Source organism: Ceratotherium simum, chromosome 9 (assembly GCF_057802395.1).
Source record: "Ceratotherium simum simum isolate JZ-2026a chromosome 9, ASM5780239v1, whole genome shotgun sequence".
Taxonomy (NCBI): Eukaryota; Metazoa; Chordata; class Mammalia; order Perissodactyla; family Rhinocerotidae; genus Ceratotherium; species Ceratotherium simum.
The window spans coordinates 66,006,145-66,027,147 of NC_141908.1; the positions used below are offsets into that span (position 1 = coordinate 66,006,145).

Consider the following 21,003-nt stretch of genomic DNA (forward strand, 5'->3'; position numbering starts at 1 on the left):
CATTTATATCCCAAGTCAGGGAATTTCGGAAAACACTAATGTTGCTATTTCTTAGCAAAATATAGGTGTATATTCTCTTTAACACATTATCATGTGGCTTCCCCTCCTGGTAATGTGAAATGTTTCAATTTGTACACTGGTTAGTTTTCTTGGCTACACTTAGTATTGATCTACAAAAGCAAAGAACTTTGTAAATTACAGTCAGAAAATACAATGAAGAATATTATAAGATGTCTTACAACGGGGAAGTTTAAGCGGAGAACCTTTACAGTAGACACTAATTAGATCAAGAAGAGTGTCAAACATGAGCAGAGTTCTCGGAGTAGGATTTTGGAAGCTTCATTCACCATTGCAGGTAATGACGTTCCAATAGTTAGCCACAATTTTAGAGTATCTAGCAACCTGGAAGAGTTAATGCAGGGTCCAAAATTGTCTGATATTCTCTCATGATTACCTTCCTGAATTACACATTCAAAAAAGCACACAAAGGGGGCTGGCCTGGTGGCAGAGTGGTTAAGTTAGCACGCTCCGCTTCTGTGGCCCCGGGGTTTACAGGTTCGGATCCTGTGCGCGGACCCACACACCGCTCATCAAGCCCTGCTGTGGCAGCATCCCATACACAAAATGGAGGAAGATGGGCACAGATGTTAGCTCATAGCTAATATTCCTCAGCAAAAAGAGGAAGATTGACAGAGGTTAGCTCAGGGCCAATCTTCCTGGCACACACAGACAAAAAAGCATACAAAGGTTTGAGAGTAAAAAATGCATCTTATATGCATTCACGGGGGAAGCAATTTTTTTTTTCTTAACTAGTTTACCTTCCTAGAACTAAACCTAATGATTAGAGTTCATTATTTTGGTGTTATCTATGATCTCTTAGTGAACAACAGGATTTTAAAGTGATTTATGACTTATATTAATGTGAACTATATTTTAATCAATTTTCAGGGTGTTTTTTTTTCCTTTTAACCTTGAAAGAATTCCAGGAAAGTTTGATTTTAAATACACTCATAAGGATAAAAACGAAAGTCAGAACCAGCTATTTTACAGGTTTTAATATTCACACCATATATGGTTTTTTAGTCATAAGAATATGATTTAATTTTTTTTAAGAAGAGCTTGGGCAGGAGGTTGCAAAGCAGGAAACTGCCATTCATTAAAAAGCCACTCTTGAGGCCAGCCCCCTGGCTTAGCGGTTAAGTGCATGCATTCTGCCACTGGCGGCCAGGGTTCGGATCCCAGGCGCCTGCCAATGCACATGCTGAGGCAGCATCCCACATACAACAACTAGAAGGATGTGCAACTATGACATACAACTATCTACTGGGGCTTTGGGGAGAAAAAGGGTAAAAAAAAAAAAAAAGGAGGAGGATTGGCAATAGATGTTAGTTCAGGGCCGGTCTTCCTCAGCAAAAAGAGGAGGACTGGCATGGATGTTAGCTCAGGGCTGATCTTCCTCACAAAAAAAAAAAAAGCCACTCTCAACTTCTTCTGAACTAGTCTATAAATGTCATTGGATTTCCTTTGGTAAATCAGTTTACAAACCTAGATATGCTGGATTTATTTAAAGAAATAATTATTTTCTCCAATTTTTTTTAACTAGGCCTATAAAAGGTTAAATTTAAGAGTAAATTAATACCAACGAGGCCCACAGTGTTTTATCAATGTGGTTACTGATTTTTAAATAAAATTTGGGATTAAAATAATTCATCTAATGACATTTACCTTTAAAGTTCATAATGTATTTTTAAATTTTTATTTAGAGATTTAAAAGTTCTCCTAATTGGCTTTAAATTTGGATTGATAAAGTTTCAACAAATTTAGAATAAAGTAGGAATTTTTTCTTTTCACATTTAAATATTCCATTTATATTTTTGAACATAGCCAGACTTACTACTTACTGTAAATATCAAATGAATTTATCAGGTTGCTTAATAATATTTATAGTATGTTATAAATATTTAATATAGGCTCTTGCCTCTGGATCCTTAAGAAAGATAAAAGCAAAAAATACATAATGGTGTTTTATAAAGAAACTCAAAATGGACTTTAAAAAAAATCACCCTTACTTTCCTCCATATAAAATTTATCTGTTTCTTCTTGATTAAACTTTGGTTCTTTCCATGTTTTAAAGATGTTGCTCCTTTGTTTTCTAGTTTGCAATGTTTCAAAGGTGAAAACTGCTGCCATCCTAATCTTGTTCCTCTCTACATAATGTCTCTTTTTTTCTTAAAATCTTTTTAAAGATTTTTCTCTGTGTCCCTAGATTGGAGCAATTTGATTATGAGATGTCATGGTGTCGTTTTGTTCTTGTTTCTTGTATTTGAATCCCTGAGATTATATTTTTGGAAAATTCTCACTTTAAGTCTTCAAATATTTTTCTGTCCCTTTCTCCTCTCTCTTCTGTTTCAGGGCCTATTTTACCACTTGAAGTTTTCCCACAATTCAGTGATTCTTATTCCCTCCCTTCCTTCCTTCTTGTCAGTATCTTTTCTGTCTGTTACATTTTAGATAGTTTCTGTCTGCATCTTCAATTTCACTACTCTCTTTTTCTGCAATGTCTTATCTGCCATTAGTCCCATCTATTCTATTTTTTATCTCATACATTGTGGTTTCCATTTCTAGAAGTTCAATTTGGGTGTTTTTTAGTATCTTCTCTGTCTCTAATTAACTGATTAACCAACCCCCCGGCTTCCTGTGTGTATGGAATGTGTCTGAATGTCCTTGCCTATTACTATTGTCATCTATGTCATTTCTGGATCAATTTTGATTGATTTTTCTCCGTATTGTGGATTGTATTTTTCCGGTTGTTTGCATGCCTGATACTTTTTTTTTATTGGATGCCAGACATTGTGAATTTTACCATGTTGAGTGTTGAATATTTTTATATTTCTTAAAATATTTTTGAACATAGTTTTGGTATACAGTGAAGTTACTTGGAAATAGTTTTCATTCTTTTGGTCCTTGTTTTTAAGATTTGTTAAGTGGGGCCAAAGCAGCGTTTATTTATTTTTTCTATGTTCGTGTTTTTGGTTTGTTTTTTGTTTATTGCGGTAACATTGGTTTATAACATTGTATAAATTTCAGGTGTACATTATTATACTTCTATTTCTGCATGGATTACAACATGTTCTCATGTTCAGCACCCAAATACTAATTACAGTCCATCACCACACACATGTGCCTAATTATCCCTTTCGCCCTCCTCCCTCCCTCTTCCTCTCTGGTAACCACCAATCCAATCTCTGTGTCTATGTGTTTGTTTGTTGTTGTTATTATCTACTACTTAATGAGTGAGAGCATATGGAATACAGTATGGAGATTCCTCAAAAAATTAAGGATAGAACTACCAAAGCAGCATTTATTCTAGCTTTAATTTTTCCCCCACCTATAAGATGAGACACTTCTTAGTAATCTAAGTGATGTCCTGTGAATTACAAAATTTCCCTCCCTCGCTTTTGGCTCTTCTGTGAGCTACAGGCACTGTTCTCTCTAAGCTTTGTGGGTGACTCTATCCTCAGTCTTCGGTAGTTGTAAGTGCTCAATTCAATTGTAAGGATTTTTTGCGGGTATCTTTGGTTCTTTCTGTGGAGCTCTCTCTTCTCCAGTGCTCTGGACTGCAACCACTAGACACTTTCATTTCACCACATTCTCATCTATTTCTCCTCAACTCAGTGAGATTGCTGGATTCTGGCTGAGTTCCACCTCCCAGGACCATAGCCTGGAAACTTTCTCCGTGCAGTAAGCTGGGGAAATCGTAGGACTTACCTTATGTGTTTTTCATCTCTCATGGATCGATGTTCTTTGTTGCCTGATTTCCAATGTCTTGAGTCATTGTTTCATACTTTTTGTCTCATTTTTTAGGTGTTTCAGATGGTAAGATATATATAGCCTCTATTATTCCATCTTGGCCAGAGGCAGATGTGTCTAAATAAGTCTATATGGCTGAATTTAGTATATGGAAAGGTGGCAACACACATTTCTGAGGAAGGTTTGGATTATTCTTTGAATGATAGGGGCTCTTTTTTTATATATACCATTGGAGAAATCAGTATAAGTTCTCATACCATACCATATAGCACTATTAATCCCAAAGAGTTTTATACATTAGAGAAAGGATTATAAAAAGTGTAGCACATACAAACACACACAGAGACACACACACTGTTCAGTATTCAATCCTGGAAACTGTGAAGTTAAATGAGAGTTCTCACATGTAAGTGATGGCCATGTAAATTGTTCTAACCCCTTTATGTTTAATTAAAAAAATAGAAAACCTAAATAGTAATACTTTAGACCTCGTAATTTTTACTCTGGGCTGCTATTTTATGGAAAAAAATAATAAAAGATAACATTTATGTAAATTATTCTCTCTTTATATGTATTTAGCTAAAAATTTAGAAATAACAATTGTTTAATAATAGGGAAATGATACATCCATGTGTATGTAGCCACTGAAACAATGTTTATGAAGAAGTTATCCAAAAGGAAAGATTTATGTTATACTATATATTGAAATAAAGTAGGTTTATATAGAACTTATATTTCTTAATTTATTAACATATTAAACTGATTTCAGTATATATCTTATCTCAACTATAAAGTGCATTAAGACATTTATTATGAATACGTTAAACAAGTATCCAGTATGATGAATGCCAACCTAGTGTCATATGCTGTATTCTACACATGGGCATAGTGAACAGAGTGCTAATATCTGCTTATTTTCTAGTGTTTAAGTAAGATCTGTTTTACAAAGAACATGAGTAAAGTCCATAGCATCAAATAAATAGGCTAAAGAGTGGTGTTTGGAAAGTGAAATTATAGTTTTTTTATTTGTATTATGAGAACAGCTTATCTCATATTCATTGGCATTTATATCTATGCATTTTGTGAACAGGCAAAAAAAAATCCTTCTAGTGTTTTAGAGTCATTATAGTGTCATTTTATACTCTACTTATATAGCCTACTGAACTTTATACAATTATGCTAAAGTTTTTTCCTTTCTGTCTCTATGTTCCCAAAGAGTTGATATTATATTCTTAATTTAAAAGACAGACTTTTATTTAATTATAGGAAATTTAAAATTATATCGTATTAAACTCCTTCTTTATGTTTCACACTCTGCTATTGTTGAAAATGTCTACTTGATAGTGATGAAATTTGAGTAGTGAAGAGGCATACTGAATTTGATCTGTTGATTAATAGACTTCATGGTAATTTTGGTTACTTTATTTTTCCAGAGAAGTTGAATCTCACATTTGGATACATTATGTTTCTTTTCTGCTGGTTGTTTTTCATCCTTACTTATTCCTCCAGGATATAATCAATCAATAACCATATCTATCAGGTTTTAGGTGAAAAGTAACTTTTGGGAGGATACAGAATATATTTTGTCCTTATTGTATTCCCTTGCATCTTGCAGAGTACCTGGCGCTGGTGATCAATAAATAATTTCTGAATGACTAAATTAATTGTAGAAAATAAAGTCATTTCAATCATTACTTCTATAATAATAATATCTTTCATTTAATAGAAAGTAAACTATATTATATTCCTGGTATACATGACATAATTACTTTGGTATTTTAATTCTTAAAATATATTCTCTACCTATCTTGTATTAATGGCATATCATGAGAAGATGAATAAAGTATGAGGTGAGGAGATGAATAAAGTATGAGATGAAAAAGAGAGTGATATGGTGTCATTATCTAAGCTACAAAGTAGTACCTAGTAATAATATTGTATAATTCAGTTAACTATTTTAATAATTCTTTAAGAGTAGAAATGCAAGGACAGAGACATCAGTAAATTTCACTGCAATAATGACTTTATGATAAAGATTAATTTCACTGCTGTGTTTTAATTGCTATGTAGATTTATGGAGAGGGTTATGGACTGGATGTTTATGTTCCCCTCAAAATTCGTATGTTGAAATCCTAACCCCCAAGGTGGTATTTGGAGATGGGGCCTTTTGGAGGTAATTAGGATTAGATGAGTTCATGAATGTGGGACCTCCATGATGGAATTAGTGTCCTTATTAAAAGAGGAAGAGACAAGTGGGATTAGTGTCCTTATAAAAAGAGGAAGAGGGGCCGGCCCGGTGGCGCAAGCGGTTGGGTGCGCGCTCCGCTGCGGCGGCCCGGGGTTCGCTGGTTCGGATCCCGGGCGCGCACCGTCACACTGCTTTGGCAGGCCATGCTGTGGCGGCGTCCCATATAAAGTGGAGGAGGATGGGCACGGATGTTAGCCCAGGGCCGTCTTCCTCAGCAAAAAAAAAAAAAAAGAGGAGGATTGGTGGATGTTAGCACAGGGCTGATCGCCTCACAAAAAAAAAAAAGAGGAAGAGCCAAGCGTGCCCCCTCTCTCTGCCCTGTGAGGACACAGCCAGAAAGTGGCTATCTCTAAGCCAGGAAGAGGGCCCTCACTAGAACCTGACCATGCTGGCACTCTGATCTCAAACTTCTAGCCTCCAGAATTATGAGTTATAAATTTCTGTTGTTTAAGCCACTCAGTCTGTGGTATTTTGTTATGGCAGCCCAAGCAAACTAAGACAGAAATTGATACTGAGAAGTGGGGTGCTGCTGTAGCAACTACCTAAAAATGTGGAAGTGGCTTTGGAACTGGGTAATGGATAGAAACTGGAATAATTTTGAGGTGCCTACTAGAAGAAGCTGAGATTGCTGTGAAGGTACTGCTAAAGGCAATTCTGGTGAGGGTCCAGAAAGAAAAGGGGAGAGTTGGAGAAAAAGCCGCCGTCTTCTTAGAGAATACATAAATAATCATGAACAGAATGTTGGAAGATATATGGATGGTAAAGGCCATTTTGATGAGGTCTCAAATAGAATGTAGAACATGTTATTGGACAATGGAGAACAAGTGATTCTTATAAGTGGCAAGGAATTGGGCTGAATTGTATTTGTATTCTAGTGTTTTGTGGAGGGTAGAACTTGAATTGATGAAATTGGATATTTAGCTGAGGAGCTTTCTAAACAAAGTTTTGAAGGAGTGATTTAGTTCCTTCTAATTGATTATTATAAGATGAGAAGAAAGAAATGAACTGAAGGAGGAATTGTTAAGCAAAAAGGAAACAGTACTGGGGCTGGCCCAATGGTGTAGCAGTTAAGTGCGCGCGCTCTGCTGCAGCAGCCTGCGGTTCACAGGTTCACATCCCGGGTGCAGACCAACGCACCTCTCCTCAAGCCATGCTGTGGTGGCGTCCCATATAAAGAAGAGGAAGATGGGCACAGATGTTATCCCAGGGTCAATTTTCCTCAGCAAAAAAGAGGAGGATTGTCAGCAGATGTTAGCCCAGGGCTAATCTTCCTCACCAAAAAAAAAAAAAAAAAAGGAAACAGTACTTAAAGATTTGGAAAATTCTCAGCCTATCCATGTAGCAGAGAACACCAAAAGCATGGCCAAACAACCCTTCAACAAGGAGATTAGTATGAGCGTGAACCACAGACCTAATTAGCTACCTTAGCAGAAACACTACCAGTGTGAACTGAAGAGGATAGAGATGGGATGAAATGAAGGAAAGCTGTTGGACTTCTTAGGTTCTAGTGGAACAGGATCATAGAGCTATTTGGCTACGAACACACAGTATTCTTCATGATGAGGGATGAGTGATCTGAGGGCGCTTCAGAGATCATTAGGGCTCCATCCTTGTTTTCAAAGGGGGGTGTCATCGCCTTGGTTTCAACACACCAGGCAGCCTCTGCCTAGAGCATCATGGGGCACAGGACTGCCTGGCAGAGCCTGGTGGAGAAGGACAGCCCTCATTTGTCATAATCAGAAGACTTCTGTTTATCCAGTACTCTTATTAATAATAACCCAAAACTTTATCACACCACTTACCAACAAGCTCAGTATTAATCTTCTATCTCCTTAAATTTGCAGATAAATATAATTAATGATAGATACATAATAGGAAAAAGACAAGAAAATTAAAGACCTTCAGAGGAATTTCCTTTGAGATATTGTTCTTATCTACTGTGCCACTCATAATATTGAGTACTTATGTTTCTTCTTACCCAGCATTCTTTGGGACATATCAGAATATTGTTTGTAAATATTAAAAAATTTAAAAGACTTTGTGATTAAAATGCATTTGCATAAAAGAGATTGTCAATATTCCTTCACTTATGCTTTAATATTTTGTTGTTTTTATAGGATATAAAGTGTGATTGAACCAAACATTTATTTGGCTGATTCTCATCATGAACCGTGCTTTTAGCAGGAAGAAAGGTGAGTGTTTTAAGTGTGCCCATTTAAAGGACCTAGGAGTCAATTCAACATTACTATGAAAATCAAACAGAGATGTTAAGAAATCAGTTTTTCCTATTATTAAACATCTGGCTCAGGAATGAAGTCAGAATAGAGCAACACAAATCTGCAAACATTGCTAATTAACCTTTTGGTTATCACTCTAATGAAAGAGTGGAGTTGTTTAATACACTTAGTTTAGAATACATATTCTGTGGTGTGAAATTGCAAAAAATAAAGTGATCTGAAAATAGTCCTAACTTCACATTACGTAGCCCTATAATACAAAATTTCCTGGGCTTACATAAGCTTACCATGATTTAAATTCGTTCATGTGTATGTGTATGCGCTTTGCTTTTTATTGAATAATATATGAGGATTGATGATCGGTGAATTGATAGCTATGGGGCCAAAATAAGTTTGTTACTACTTTTAAGGCGAAAATTTAAAATAAATATAAATATATAATATATCATAATTATCAGTATAGGAATGAAAGAAACAGCTAGTTACATGTTATTTTTTAAGGGACAGAAAAATGTGGCATTTGACAAAATATTTCATGATGCACTCATAGGAAAGATAGGAAAATTTGATGGTTGTATCTAGTTCAGTGAAGTTAAAATAATGTATCCTTGTCATCCTGGAAAGAGTTCTCTAGTGGTGGGTACATGGCTCTCTCCTGTTTAACATGCTGTCAATGAATTGGGAGAGAATTCTTAACGCTACTTAAGTTCATAGGTGATTGAAAGCAGAAAAAGATAACTCATGTGGTAGGATTACAGATATGTGTGTGGGGGGACATGACCAGTTAGGTCATATTCCACACCATAAACTTGATAAGATATTGTAAATTGCCAAACATGGGTCCAGAAAATCTAACACTTTTATTTTTATTTATATATTGTTATTATTTGGAAGATGTACCTTAAGTGCTATGTAGGTAAAAAATGGCTGAAGAATAAAGTCAACAGTGTGATTATCAAAGCTTCCAATTAATTTTCTAATGTATGAATAATGAACAGTCCGGAACCAGTGAATAGATTGTTCTGTTCTATTCCATGTAGTCAGGCACAGTGTGTTCTCTCTTTAAAGGATTAATTGACAAATTGTAACATGCCTGGTTGACACAGGCTGGGATGACTTTAGGACTTCCAACCATACAAAAGGAAGCATGACTAGGTGTGTTAATGAGAGTTGTCTTTCAATGTTTAAAGGGCTGTCATTTGGTCATGGGACTAAGTTTAATAAAGGACAAATAGGTATAAATTATAAAGTCACTGATTTAACGTAGGAAAAAAATTCCAATGAAGTTGCACAAAAATAGAATGGAATTACTAACTTTTTTGTTACTAAAGTGAGATGTGTTTGAACATTTGGATGTGGTACAGAGAATTAATGTATTCAGTAGGGATTTAGGTAATGTGAACTTTCAGGCACTTTTCAAACCTGGGAAGCTAGGAGTTTATTATTTTACTTATTTTTCTGAATAAAGGGAAGGCAAAATGACATTTATTGCTGTCTGTAGCTTGCTTTTGATTTAAAACATATGCCAAAAGTAAAATAATATTTATTTTTTATTCCTTTTACTGGTAAAAAAATATAGAAATAATTCTGTGATATATAGAAGTATTTTTAATAAAGTAATAAAAACCTTGTATCACAACTCATCACTCTGATCACACTATCTTATTTCTTCTAGACCTTCTCTTTTTTTATTTGCTTACAATTCCCTTTCCCGTGGTTTTAAAGTTGAAACTCCACATTTCTAATTTGTTCTTTATTTGAAGGGGATTTGGAGTGGTTTTTCATTGAGAAATCCCAGGGGTTGAATAGAAATACAAGTAACTAGCAATTATGTATTTGTCTCATTTGAGGACAGTGGGAGTACAACCATGGGGAAAATTGGACTGATTTAGAGAATCAAGAAGCAGAAACACTTGTTAGTTCTTGCTTTGCTTCTTTCTCTTTAAATTTCTTTTGACTTCTCTTGTTTTTCAAGTCTAATGATTAAGTATCTTTATCAGGAAATTTTTGATCAATATTTTTCTCTAATTCCAAGTTGGAACTTGATACTGGAAGTTATATCTTAAGTTCACTTCGGACTTCCTCGGGTTGTTAAAGGAAAAATTCTTTGCACCTCTGCTCCTAGTTTCAACCAATAGCACTATTTGGTTGAATTTTAATTTGAGATGGAAAACTTGAATTTTATGAGAGAATTTGTATTTCCTGACAATCAGGAACTGTAATTATAGCCCTAGAGAATATATAATTCATCTTTCCAATAATTAGCATCAATATACACTGTACTGCACTCTAAACAAGGCAAGATGGTCTTCTATCAGTAACAGCTTGTCTCTTATTTCATAGATATCCAGTTTACTTGGTTATCACGTGAAACCTTACTAAATTATCCTGGGCCTCAGAAAACTGGGCCTCAGAAAACTAAGGAAAAGAGATCATTATCTTAAACCTAAAGATAATTTTTTTCTCTTTTTATTAAATCGCCCAATTAGTAATTTGTCTGGTATTCTTTGATTGAATTAGCCAGTTACTTCACTGATTTGCTTTGCAAATGCTCTAATGATATTAGAGTTGCTCACGGATTCTAAAAAAGACTGAATGTATTAGAATTACATCATTTTGGACTGTTTTGAAGAGCTCTGTAAAAATTAATCGAACCTCATAATCATAGATTAAGTTTTGATGAATATATTTGTTTTATAGCTTCTTTTTCTATGTTAACTTTCTCTTTGAATTTTTTAAATCCTATATTCTATTTATTACATGAAAAACGAATCATTTGGTAAAAAAAAAAACTTAGCATTTGGATAAATGTGATTAAATAATCCACCTAATTACGCATTATGTTTTTTAACTTACCAGTTGACATACTGATGAGTAGATATAACCATAGTGCATAGCACTTAAAATTCATATTTAAATACTATTTTCTTTTTATGGGAATTTTATTCAAATGAAGCCATTCATGCAACAGCATTTAGTTTTAAATTTAATATAGTCAAAGTGGGTGCTTTCACTATGTTAAGCTCTGGTGATACAAGAATAATGAACTTACTGCATCTTTCTTGATGAGCTCTTAATCTAAAGGCATTTTGAATACCTAGAGTTATTGACTCAGCAGTCAGAGTTGTTTGACACTGTCAAGTATTTTGAAATGTTGGTATTTCCTTTTACATGAATGTTCACCATTAAGTTAGTGATTATAGTTTAATTTCAAGGAAGGGGACACCATCTAGAGTGTCTTTGTTCCCATTTCTGCACCAATTCCATATATCTAATATCTTCTGTGGGCAAATAAAGTGACCAAAGACCATCATCTGACCTCATTCTTCAAGGTCAACCACATCAATATGAGTTAATATAAAGAGTTTTATTCTGCCATTTTTTTTCTTTTGGAGAACTAAAAGTTATGATGACAGTAAGGAGTCGTTTTGGAAATCCTTCAGGTTTTATAAGTGTTCTACCTATACTAGTGATACGTAATGAACAACCACCAAACCATCACCACTTATTGTGTGGAGGTAGATTTTTTTGTCATTATAGCAACTGAAGCTTATCCACTAGTGATTTAACATTGTGATTATTTTAGTCTATCACCAGTAACAGCTGGGTATACCTACCCTCTTTCTAGGTCACTGCAACGTGAGACTATAACAGAGGCAATATCATCAGTTTTTAAATAATACTGACTTATGGGAGAAAGCAATTATCCATCTGCCTCAGGATTGGAATGAACCATCATATTCAGACTTAGTCAGACTTTACATCCTCCTGAGAAGTGTTGTATGTTTTGGAAAAGGAGACATGAGAAGAATTGAATTAAGGGGTAAAAAGGGAAATTGGATATCTTTTTAGATTTCCTGAAGGCAGGTCTTTGGTGTTTTTATTGTTTTGGTGTTTTTGTTGTCTTGGTGTGCAGTATTGTGATTTATTTCTTTTAATATACAAGGGCAAGACTATATATCAAATCTAAGTACAAATTATTCTTGAGTTAATCATATCACTATCCAGTAGCAATCATGAAGAGAAAACTATAATTAAAATGAAAATCCATACAAAAAATAAAAGTTTTATAGATTAATGTCAATATGTCAAAATTGCTTTTTGAAGCTTAGAATGTATTACTTTTCATAATATTTCGCCCAAGTACAGCTATCGCATATATATTTCAGTAGTCAGATATAGCCCTAGAATGCATCATAAGCATGGGATTTCATTGATCCTTCATGTTTCGTCTTAGAAATTCTAGTGAATATCGCAGTGTAGCCCAAAAACATGTTTAATATAAATATAGTGCATTATTCTTCAAACGGTATAGAATAGTTGATATTCCAGAAATGTATGCCATTTTCTGTATGTCTTCACATTCCCCCAGTTCAAAAACATATTAATGATATCAAACTAGTTTTGATTGACACCAGTTTCAAATGTTCTGAATTGAATGTTGAAGATACTGTGTTAGTAACCTATTTCCTTTCAGTATGTACTTATTTAATATTTTTCATGGTAAAATATTTCTTTGATTCTATTCTGTTTATAATATTGACTCTAAATTTTAAAATTCCTATGAAGAATAAATACTCACAAAACTCCACTAAAGGAGGTATAATGTATTTGAAGATCGAGAAGTTTTACTACCAACTAAAGCAGTTTCAAAACAAATAGCCAGGGGCGGCCCCGTGGCGTAGCGGTTAAGTGCGTGCGCTCCACTGCTGGCGGCCCGGGTTCGGATCCCGGGCACGCACCAACACACTGCTTGTCAAGCCATGCTGTGGTGGCGGCCCATGTAAAGTAGAGGAAGATGGGCATGGATGTTAGCTCAGGGCTAGTCTTCCTCAGCAAAAAAGAGGAGGATTGGCATGGATGTTAGCTTAGGGCTGATCTTCCTCACACACACACACACACAAAAAGCCGAATTTGATTTGTGTAAACATTGATTTTGTGGTTGTTGTTGTTGTTGAGGAAGATTCCTCCTGAGCTGACATCTGTTGCCAAGCTTCCTCGTTTTTTCTTTTCTGCTTGAGGAAGATTCACCCTGAGCTAACATCTGTGCCAATCTTCCTCTGTTGTGCCAGCCACCACAGCATGGCCACTGACAAATGGTGTAGGTCCGCGCCTGGGAACCGAACCCAGGCTGCAGAAGCAGAGTGTGCCGACTTAACTACTAGGCCACTGGGCCTGCCCCAACATTAATATTTTATACCTTTTTCCTGCTTATACATTCCACAAAATATTTGGGAAGATATGTGGAATATATAAATAAAATTTAAAAATTGAATGAAAAGTATATTTTCTTTATCAATAATATGCAATACAAATTAGTTTCAATATTTTCTATCCTTTTAGTTACTTTAATTTCTAATATTCTATTACACTAATCTAAGGAATATTTCAAATTACTGTATTTAAGATTATTTATACCCAAAACTCCTGATAGTAGATCCTCAATCAATGTTTCTCTAAACTCAGACTAAAAAGTTATCCTAATATTTTACTGATTTCCAAATGAACTTAGTAGATTGATTTATTTCAGCTTTATATGAATGCAGTTGTTAGTTTAATGTTAAAATTTCCCTTTACTCAATAGTTAATTCTTGATGTTAAAAAACAGTAATCACAATGAGTAAAGAGCAGGTTACTTTTTATTTATCAGGGAATTAAGAAAAATAACCTATAATTCATGAGAGTATAAAGTGAAAGGAGAAAGAGATCACATAATTAATCACATAATTGATGTAATTACTCGTGGCCCAACTGATGGTATCGTATTTTATTCTTTAAAACTCAGTATCACTTTATTATTTGAAAACTTTTAAGAGGAAAAGCTAGGGATTTTTATACCAAGGAAAAAATCCTATAATCACTTTCCAGCTACATTATTCTTCTATCTTACCAGTTATTCTTTCTCAATTTGGCAAAAGAATCTCAGAAATGCTCCCACCCATATCAGATTCCTTACAAATGCTAATGAATGAATATGACACCCTTAGAACCTGTAATTCAATTTAACGCTGTCTATTCTTCATTGCAGACAAAACATGGATGCATACGCCTGAAGCTTTATCAAAACATTACATTCCCTATAATGCAAAGGTAAAATAGTTCATATGATATTATTGAATTTTTTTTTGTTATAGTATTATTACTTTTTCATGGTTAATTTGAGAAAGATTGCTTATGCATTGGCATTTCCTAGTAAATGATCCCTGAAAAAAATTTGCATAAATAAAATAATTTTGTAGCATATAGTATGGGAAGTTATTTTTCTCTCCAAATAAGCGCTTCTTTTTTAAAGAAGAATATCCTTTATAATTTCTGTTTAAGTCATGCATGTATTTTGTTCAAGTGATTTTGGCTATTGTTAAAATTATTTGCACTATATGGCTTGTAAGAAATTAAAAAAACAACAAATTAGCTTCCTTTAAAAACATTTCAGTGTTGCATTATGCAGACAAATATAAAAACTAACTGGAAATAAGAGAAATGAGCTATAATTTTAATGAACGTAATTATCATCCAAAAAAAAAAAAGAGACAAACAAAACTTAAACTATTAAGAAAACACAAAAAAATTCACATATACATATATTTTGTGAACTCTTTATTCAGTTTCCTGTATTTTAATTGAGAAATAGAAACAATCTATACTCTGTCTTCAAAAAGTTGATTCATTGTTGTTGTAAAACTGGACAAATGAATGAATGCAATTTATAAAAGTTTCTTTAAAGAAAGGTGTTATTTTATAATTAGTGAGCACCAAATCTGAAATAGACTTCAGAGAAATCTGAGTCTAAATTTAGGAGACACAGAATTGAATTAAAGGGAATACGAGAATGGGTGAGACATAAGCAAATGACCTTTGGAGACAGCACAGGGAAAAAAGAAAATGAGAAAATTATTTTTAGAAGAGAACTTAAGAGTTTATGGATTAAAAAACTGTATACTGGGATATAATGAAATTAGGTATGAGGAATTATTTCAGGAAAATTAAAAAAAATACATTTATTGAACAAAAAGTCAATAGCGTTTAATAGGGAACCTCTAGCATGCTGGTCTTGAGTCTGCATCAGCAGGAAGCAGCATTTTAAGGCCATCTAGAAGTTCTTCCAGAGCCGGTGCTCAACCGTGAGATTTGTAGAGTGCAGCGACTATGTGTTTTCTTGCTGATTTGGATCTAAGAAAATGCTCTAAAATGTTTTCTGCTTAAACCTAATATACTTGAAATCACTACAATGCTTATGATTTTTTCTGTAAAGTTAACATGAGGATTGACTGCCATGAGTTAGCATATAGTTAACTGAATGAGAAAAATTGAGTTGATATTATCCATCTCTTCCTCAGATATTCCTCGTATTAGCTATTGAGAAACTATATGAAAACTATATAGAAAAAAATTTAATCTAGACAACTACTATTATATTAAAGTGCGTGCTCAGTTTTTTTTTTTTTTTTTTTACTGAGGAAGATTCGCCCTGAGCTAACATCTGTTGCCAATTTTCCCCTTTTTTGCTTAAGGAAGAGCTAACATCTGTGCCATTCTTCCTCTATTTTGTATGTGGGTCGCCAACACAGCATGGCCTCCAATGAGTGGTGTAGGTCCGTGCCTGGGAACCAAACCTGGGCTGCCGAAGCAGAGTGCACCAAACTTAACCGCTAGGCCACAGGGACGGCCCTGTGCATGCTTGGTTTTTGAAATTATTATTGATTGTAGTAGAATTATATCCTTCAAGTGAAACCACCACAGATTATTTTTATATGTGATTGAAATGTCTCATTTTGAAAAACTGGTTTATAAAGTGTTGAAAGATTCTAACTAGAACTACGTTTAACTCTGCTGGTTCAGTGACAATGGAGATCTGCTTATCTCATGGAAAAGTTGCCTGTGCTAATTCACAAGTGCATAACAGCTGTAAGAGATCTCACAAGAAGTTGAGGGCTCAGAAAGATCTTCCCAGACTGGGGTCAGTAAAATATGGAGGAGTCGGTTGTTTTTTCTATTCTAAGATGGCCTCCTGAGTGACCATGTATATCATGTGTACCAAGTAATGGTAAAACTAATTGAAGAACATTATTTTTTTCTAAATTCTCTTCCTTGTGGCACTTCTTTGTAAATTGATCATTTAGTAGTTATTTCTGAAAATTTTCTATATCTCTTATTAGACTAAATGCCACTTGAAAATCAAATCCATGTCCACAGGAACTACCTTAGCACAATTAGAAAAAAATACAGACTCTAGTACTAGATTGCCTTCGTTTCTATCCTGATTCCAACACTTATTAGCTATGCGTCTTTGGGCAAATTGCTTAACCTTTTTATGTCTGTGGTTACTCATGTTGAAATAGGGATAACAGTAATTTCTCATTAGAGTTGTTCTAGAAATAAAGGTGTTAGATAAGTATTAGAAGAGCGTCTGGAATAAAATAACTACTTGGTAAATGTTAGCAATCATTAATTTATCGTTTTATTTTTCACAGGACTTACCAAAGTGCCTGTCTCATAGTAGGTGTTCATTATATGTATTTGATGAATTATTGCATAATAATCTTTCCAAGGTAATTACAAAATTGTTACATTTCACTGAGCCCCAATATATGCCAGCTACTGTGCTGGTGTGTTTTTACACGATCTCATTTAGTATTTGCCGTGACCCAGTATGGTGATTATTAATCTTTACATAAGAGAAGACTAAGGCTGAAAGATTAAGTAATTTGCCTATTTTCACAAAGCTAGTCAGACAGAGCCAGACTAAAAAACTGAAGTCTATCTGACTTTGAAAGTTTGCTTCTTTTTATGTATGTAATAACACTTGATTATTCATTCATTCATTAAATAGCTATTGTTTTTAAGGTGCTATTGCTGAAACATCACTGAATGTTGATGAAGCTTCAGAGCTGTGTGACACATGGCTTATATTCTCATGCATCTTATTGTCATAGGGAAATATCTTACAAAAATAACTAATATAAAAGGCAGATCATATTTTATGCCATTCGAATGGCACTTAGCAGAAAGCTATAGAGATTCAGAGAATGGCATCACTCCTGTTTTATGAAAGTGGGAGCAAGGTAGGATTTCCAAGAGTCAAAAACAAGGGTGGATTGACCTTTTCAAGCTAAGATATCTGAAGGAGGATGAGTGCAGTCAGCAAGGTCTAAGGCACAAACTGAATGTGACAAAAGTTGGGCTGGACCATAAAATACTAATGATGGTAAAGTACTTTGTCAGTCAGGATTCCATCGAGAAATAGAACTAGTAGGATGTACACACACACACACACACACACACACTCATTTATTTCAAGGAATGGGTTACACAATTGTGGGAGGGCTGGCTAGACAAGTCTGAAATCCATATGACAGGCCATCAAGAAGGACAGGCTGGAAACTCTTGGGCAAGAGGTGACCGCAGTGGAATTTCTTCTTCTTCAGAGACACAGTAGTTCTGTCTCAGTTCTACTCTTAAGGCTTTAGATTGATTGTATCAAGCCCAACCAGATTGTCCAGGATAATCTCTTTTATGTAAAGTCAACTGATTATAGATATTAATCATATCTACAAAATAACTTCATGGCAACACCTAGATTACTGTTTGATTGAATAGCTGGCCAAGTTGACACATAACACTGACCACCACAAGTACTAATGATGGCCAAGGCCAAAAAGATAAATTGGGAAGGATTTGAATGACAGGAGAAGCAGTTTGAGTAGAGAAATAATCAAATAGGATTTGGGGAAGATAAGTCTGTAGTGATTTGAAAGTTGATTTGGATCAACAGAGATAGGATGACATTAAACTTCTTAGGAAATTATTTTAATGGGCCAAGTGTGTGTTCCTAAGTTTATATAGGGTAGTAGATAAACATATAGTGGAAAATAAAGATGTCCTAAATATTCCAGGGGAAAAATTGATGCAACAGAGGAATAATTTATATGTGCGGGAAAAGAAAAATATCTATTTTCATCTTGGCTAAAAGGGAGAATGATCATACCATTAAAAGATTCCCATCAGTTCACTCATTTTTGGCATCCACTGGTTACAAATTAATCTGCTAAATTTAACAGAGCTATTTAAGAATTATAATTCTCCCTGGGGAAATATGTAATAACCTTTACATTGAGATGTTTTCAGTTTTAAAGTAATAGTTTTCTGCTTAAATGTAACAGTTCCTTTAGCTTCTTTTCTAAGAAGCTAGTTCCACATTCTTTCATTTTAGTTCAATTTTAGTTCTACATTCTTTCATTTTATAGAATATCCTATCTCAAAAATTCATATTAATATTCATAGTATGCCTATTTTAGGTCATATGTGGATATAAAATAATAATTGGTTTCAAAAGTATTATTCTATGTAGAGTTCATTAGTTTTTGGTTATTTTAATGGGCAGTGAAAGCATTAATACTAGTTCAATGGGAATTCTGCATATTATCCTGAGTACTCTGTAGTGATGTTTTTCAAACTTTAGGTTATGCTCCATGAAAAAAATTGGGTCATAAAATCAGTGCAGTGGGTCATGGGAGGCATGTGTTTAAAAAGGAAGTAGACCAGAAGAGAGAAAGAAAATAAATTTTCAGAATGCATACGGTAAACGTCAATTTATTCCATAAAATTGTAGTTCATAGTCATAACAGTTTGAAAGCCACTGCCTTTAGGCAGTAATCTCTCTTTAAATAGTACCAAAGACTTCACCAGGTTTAACTAATTTAAATCATAAAATAATAATAAGGGAGGGCTGCTCAAAAGAGCAGTTAAAGTTTTAATAGAAGAGATGATCCACATGTAAGTTTAACCACGTCCTCATTGAATATAACATCTTAAGATAATTTCTGAAATATACATATAAACATGGTAGGAGTGATAGAGAAATATACTAAAATATAAATATAGGTTCATTGACACACTCTTTCACTCACACATGTACTTACTCATTTGAATTGAGCTCCTAATATATGCCAGCTCTCCTGGGACTTACATATAATAAGCAAAATAATAATTTTTGAGAGACACCCCTTAAGAAAATAGTAAGTATATCTTTATTAATACAGTATTCACCAGTATTATTTATATAGTATAGTATACAGTGTGTGTGTATATATATATATATATCAATATATATGATGTAGTATTAACGCAATATTTTATTTTTTAACACAGTATTTCAGGCTGTAATAATTGCTATGGAAAAAATAAAGCAGAATATTGGTGATTGGGAGAGGGGGAAAGAGGGTGCCATGTTACATAAAGTGGTCAAGGAAGATCTCTGAGGAGGACAGAGGCCTAAAGGAAGTGAGGGAGTGAGGCATGTAACTGCATGGGAGAAGAGAATTCTGGACACAGCTAGTACGTGCAAGGTGGGACCATGCTTGCCTAGTCAAGGACCAGCCAGGGGCCAGGGTAGCTGGAATGTGGGGAATTAGAGTAAATACAATCCAAAGGCACATGTGGAGTGCAGCGGGGGGGGTGGGCAGGGGGTGTCTTGTAGTTCTCGTAGGGCTCATTGGCCATTGTAAAATTTGAGAAGTCCTCAATTTAGAGAGTTTTGAGAGAGAGCGACAGACCTGAGACAAGTTTTTAACAGGATTTAGCTGTAAGGAGGCAAGGTGGGCACACATCAGAAGTCTGGTGCAGGAGTCCAGGCAAGGAAAGTGATTGCACTTGAAGCTGAGTAGGAGCTAAAGGAGAAAAGTAGTGGGTGTCTGGGTGTACTGTGAGGGTACAGGATCTATAGATGGATTGTGTGTTAGCTTTCTATTGCTGCGATAATTAGAACATAAAAGCAGAAATTAAAAAATTTTTTTGATCATCCTTAACGAAGCCTATAGAATTTTCCATTCCCTCCAACTTTTGATGAGACTACCGAACTGTCTTTTCTGTAAAGGTGAAATATTGGAAAACTTTCACTTTAATGAACTTATTATTCTGTTGGTGCAAGAGTCATTTCCTGGATGAAGAATTGTGACAGATGTTTCATAAAAAAACACTTATTTATTAAATGTTTTATTCTAAAATGCATGATTATTCCAAAAAAAGACTGATGTATTTATCTTTTTATGAAATATCTAGCTTTGCTAAAGTATCTAAGGATGCAGTTCTCAAGAGATTACATTGCTTGGTGCTATTAGGCAGTAGAGAGAGTCAGCATTCCTGGATTATCTATTTACTGTATTCCAAGTTTTAAAAGTGAGTGAATCCAAAACAAATAGGAACATGGACTTTGACCTCAGAAACATATGACTTTCCCGGGGAGAAAGAACAGGCATATGGAACAAAAAATTTTGGAAGAAAACTAAATAGATGCTGACCAACAACAAAATAAAATATGAATGTCAAAGAGAGGTTTAAAAAGAAAGGTTATGTTATATTTCAAAGATTTCTAAAGGTGTCAGAGTTTCATATATGAAGTATGCATTGTTTGATGGGAGAGAAGGCTTGACTGAGCTGTGACCCTCAAGATCTTCCTGACTCAGTGAGTTGTGTGGTTACTAGCCAGCCTTTCTCAATCTTCACGAGCTAATCTTCCTCAGCATTTGTAGTCTATAAGCTCTTAGAGGGCCTCAAAAAGCAACAAAGAACAACAACAACAAAAAAACAGATGGAATCTCAGATATGAGAGTAAGTGGTTAGAACTTGAGGATTCAAACCTTTAGTAGTTGAAATCCACATCTTAGCTACTTGTACATTTGAAACTTCTAGTTACACCTGTGCAGTAGTCAT

At 34.5% G+C, this 21,003-nt stretch overlaps 1 protein-coding gene across 7 annotated transcripts in view; it reads left to right on the forward strand.

Annotated features, from left to right (window-relative positions):
- GULP1 (GULP PTB domain containing engulfment adaptor 1) overlaps positions 1-21,003 on the forward strand; it is a 287,155-nt gene that overhangs the window by 160,349 nt on the left and 105,803 nt on the right. For 4 of the 7 annotated variants that reach the window (XM_087435469.1, XM_087435472.1, XM_087435474.1 and 1 more), the window contains 3 exons: positions 8,176-8,250; positions 14,324-14,385; positions 16,767-16,844. In XM_087435469.1, the coding sequence (XP_087291595.1) occupies positions 8,223-8,250; positions 14,324-14,385; positions 16,767-16,844 (168 nt within the window). In that variant the 5' untranslated portion in view covers positions 8,176-8,222. The remainder of the gene's footprint in view (positions 1-8,175; positions 8,251-14,323; positions 14,386-16,766; positions 16,845-21,003) is intronic. The other 3 variants (XM_087435476.1, XM_087435473.1, XM_087435475.1) reach the window with 1 other exon arrangement.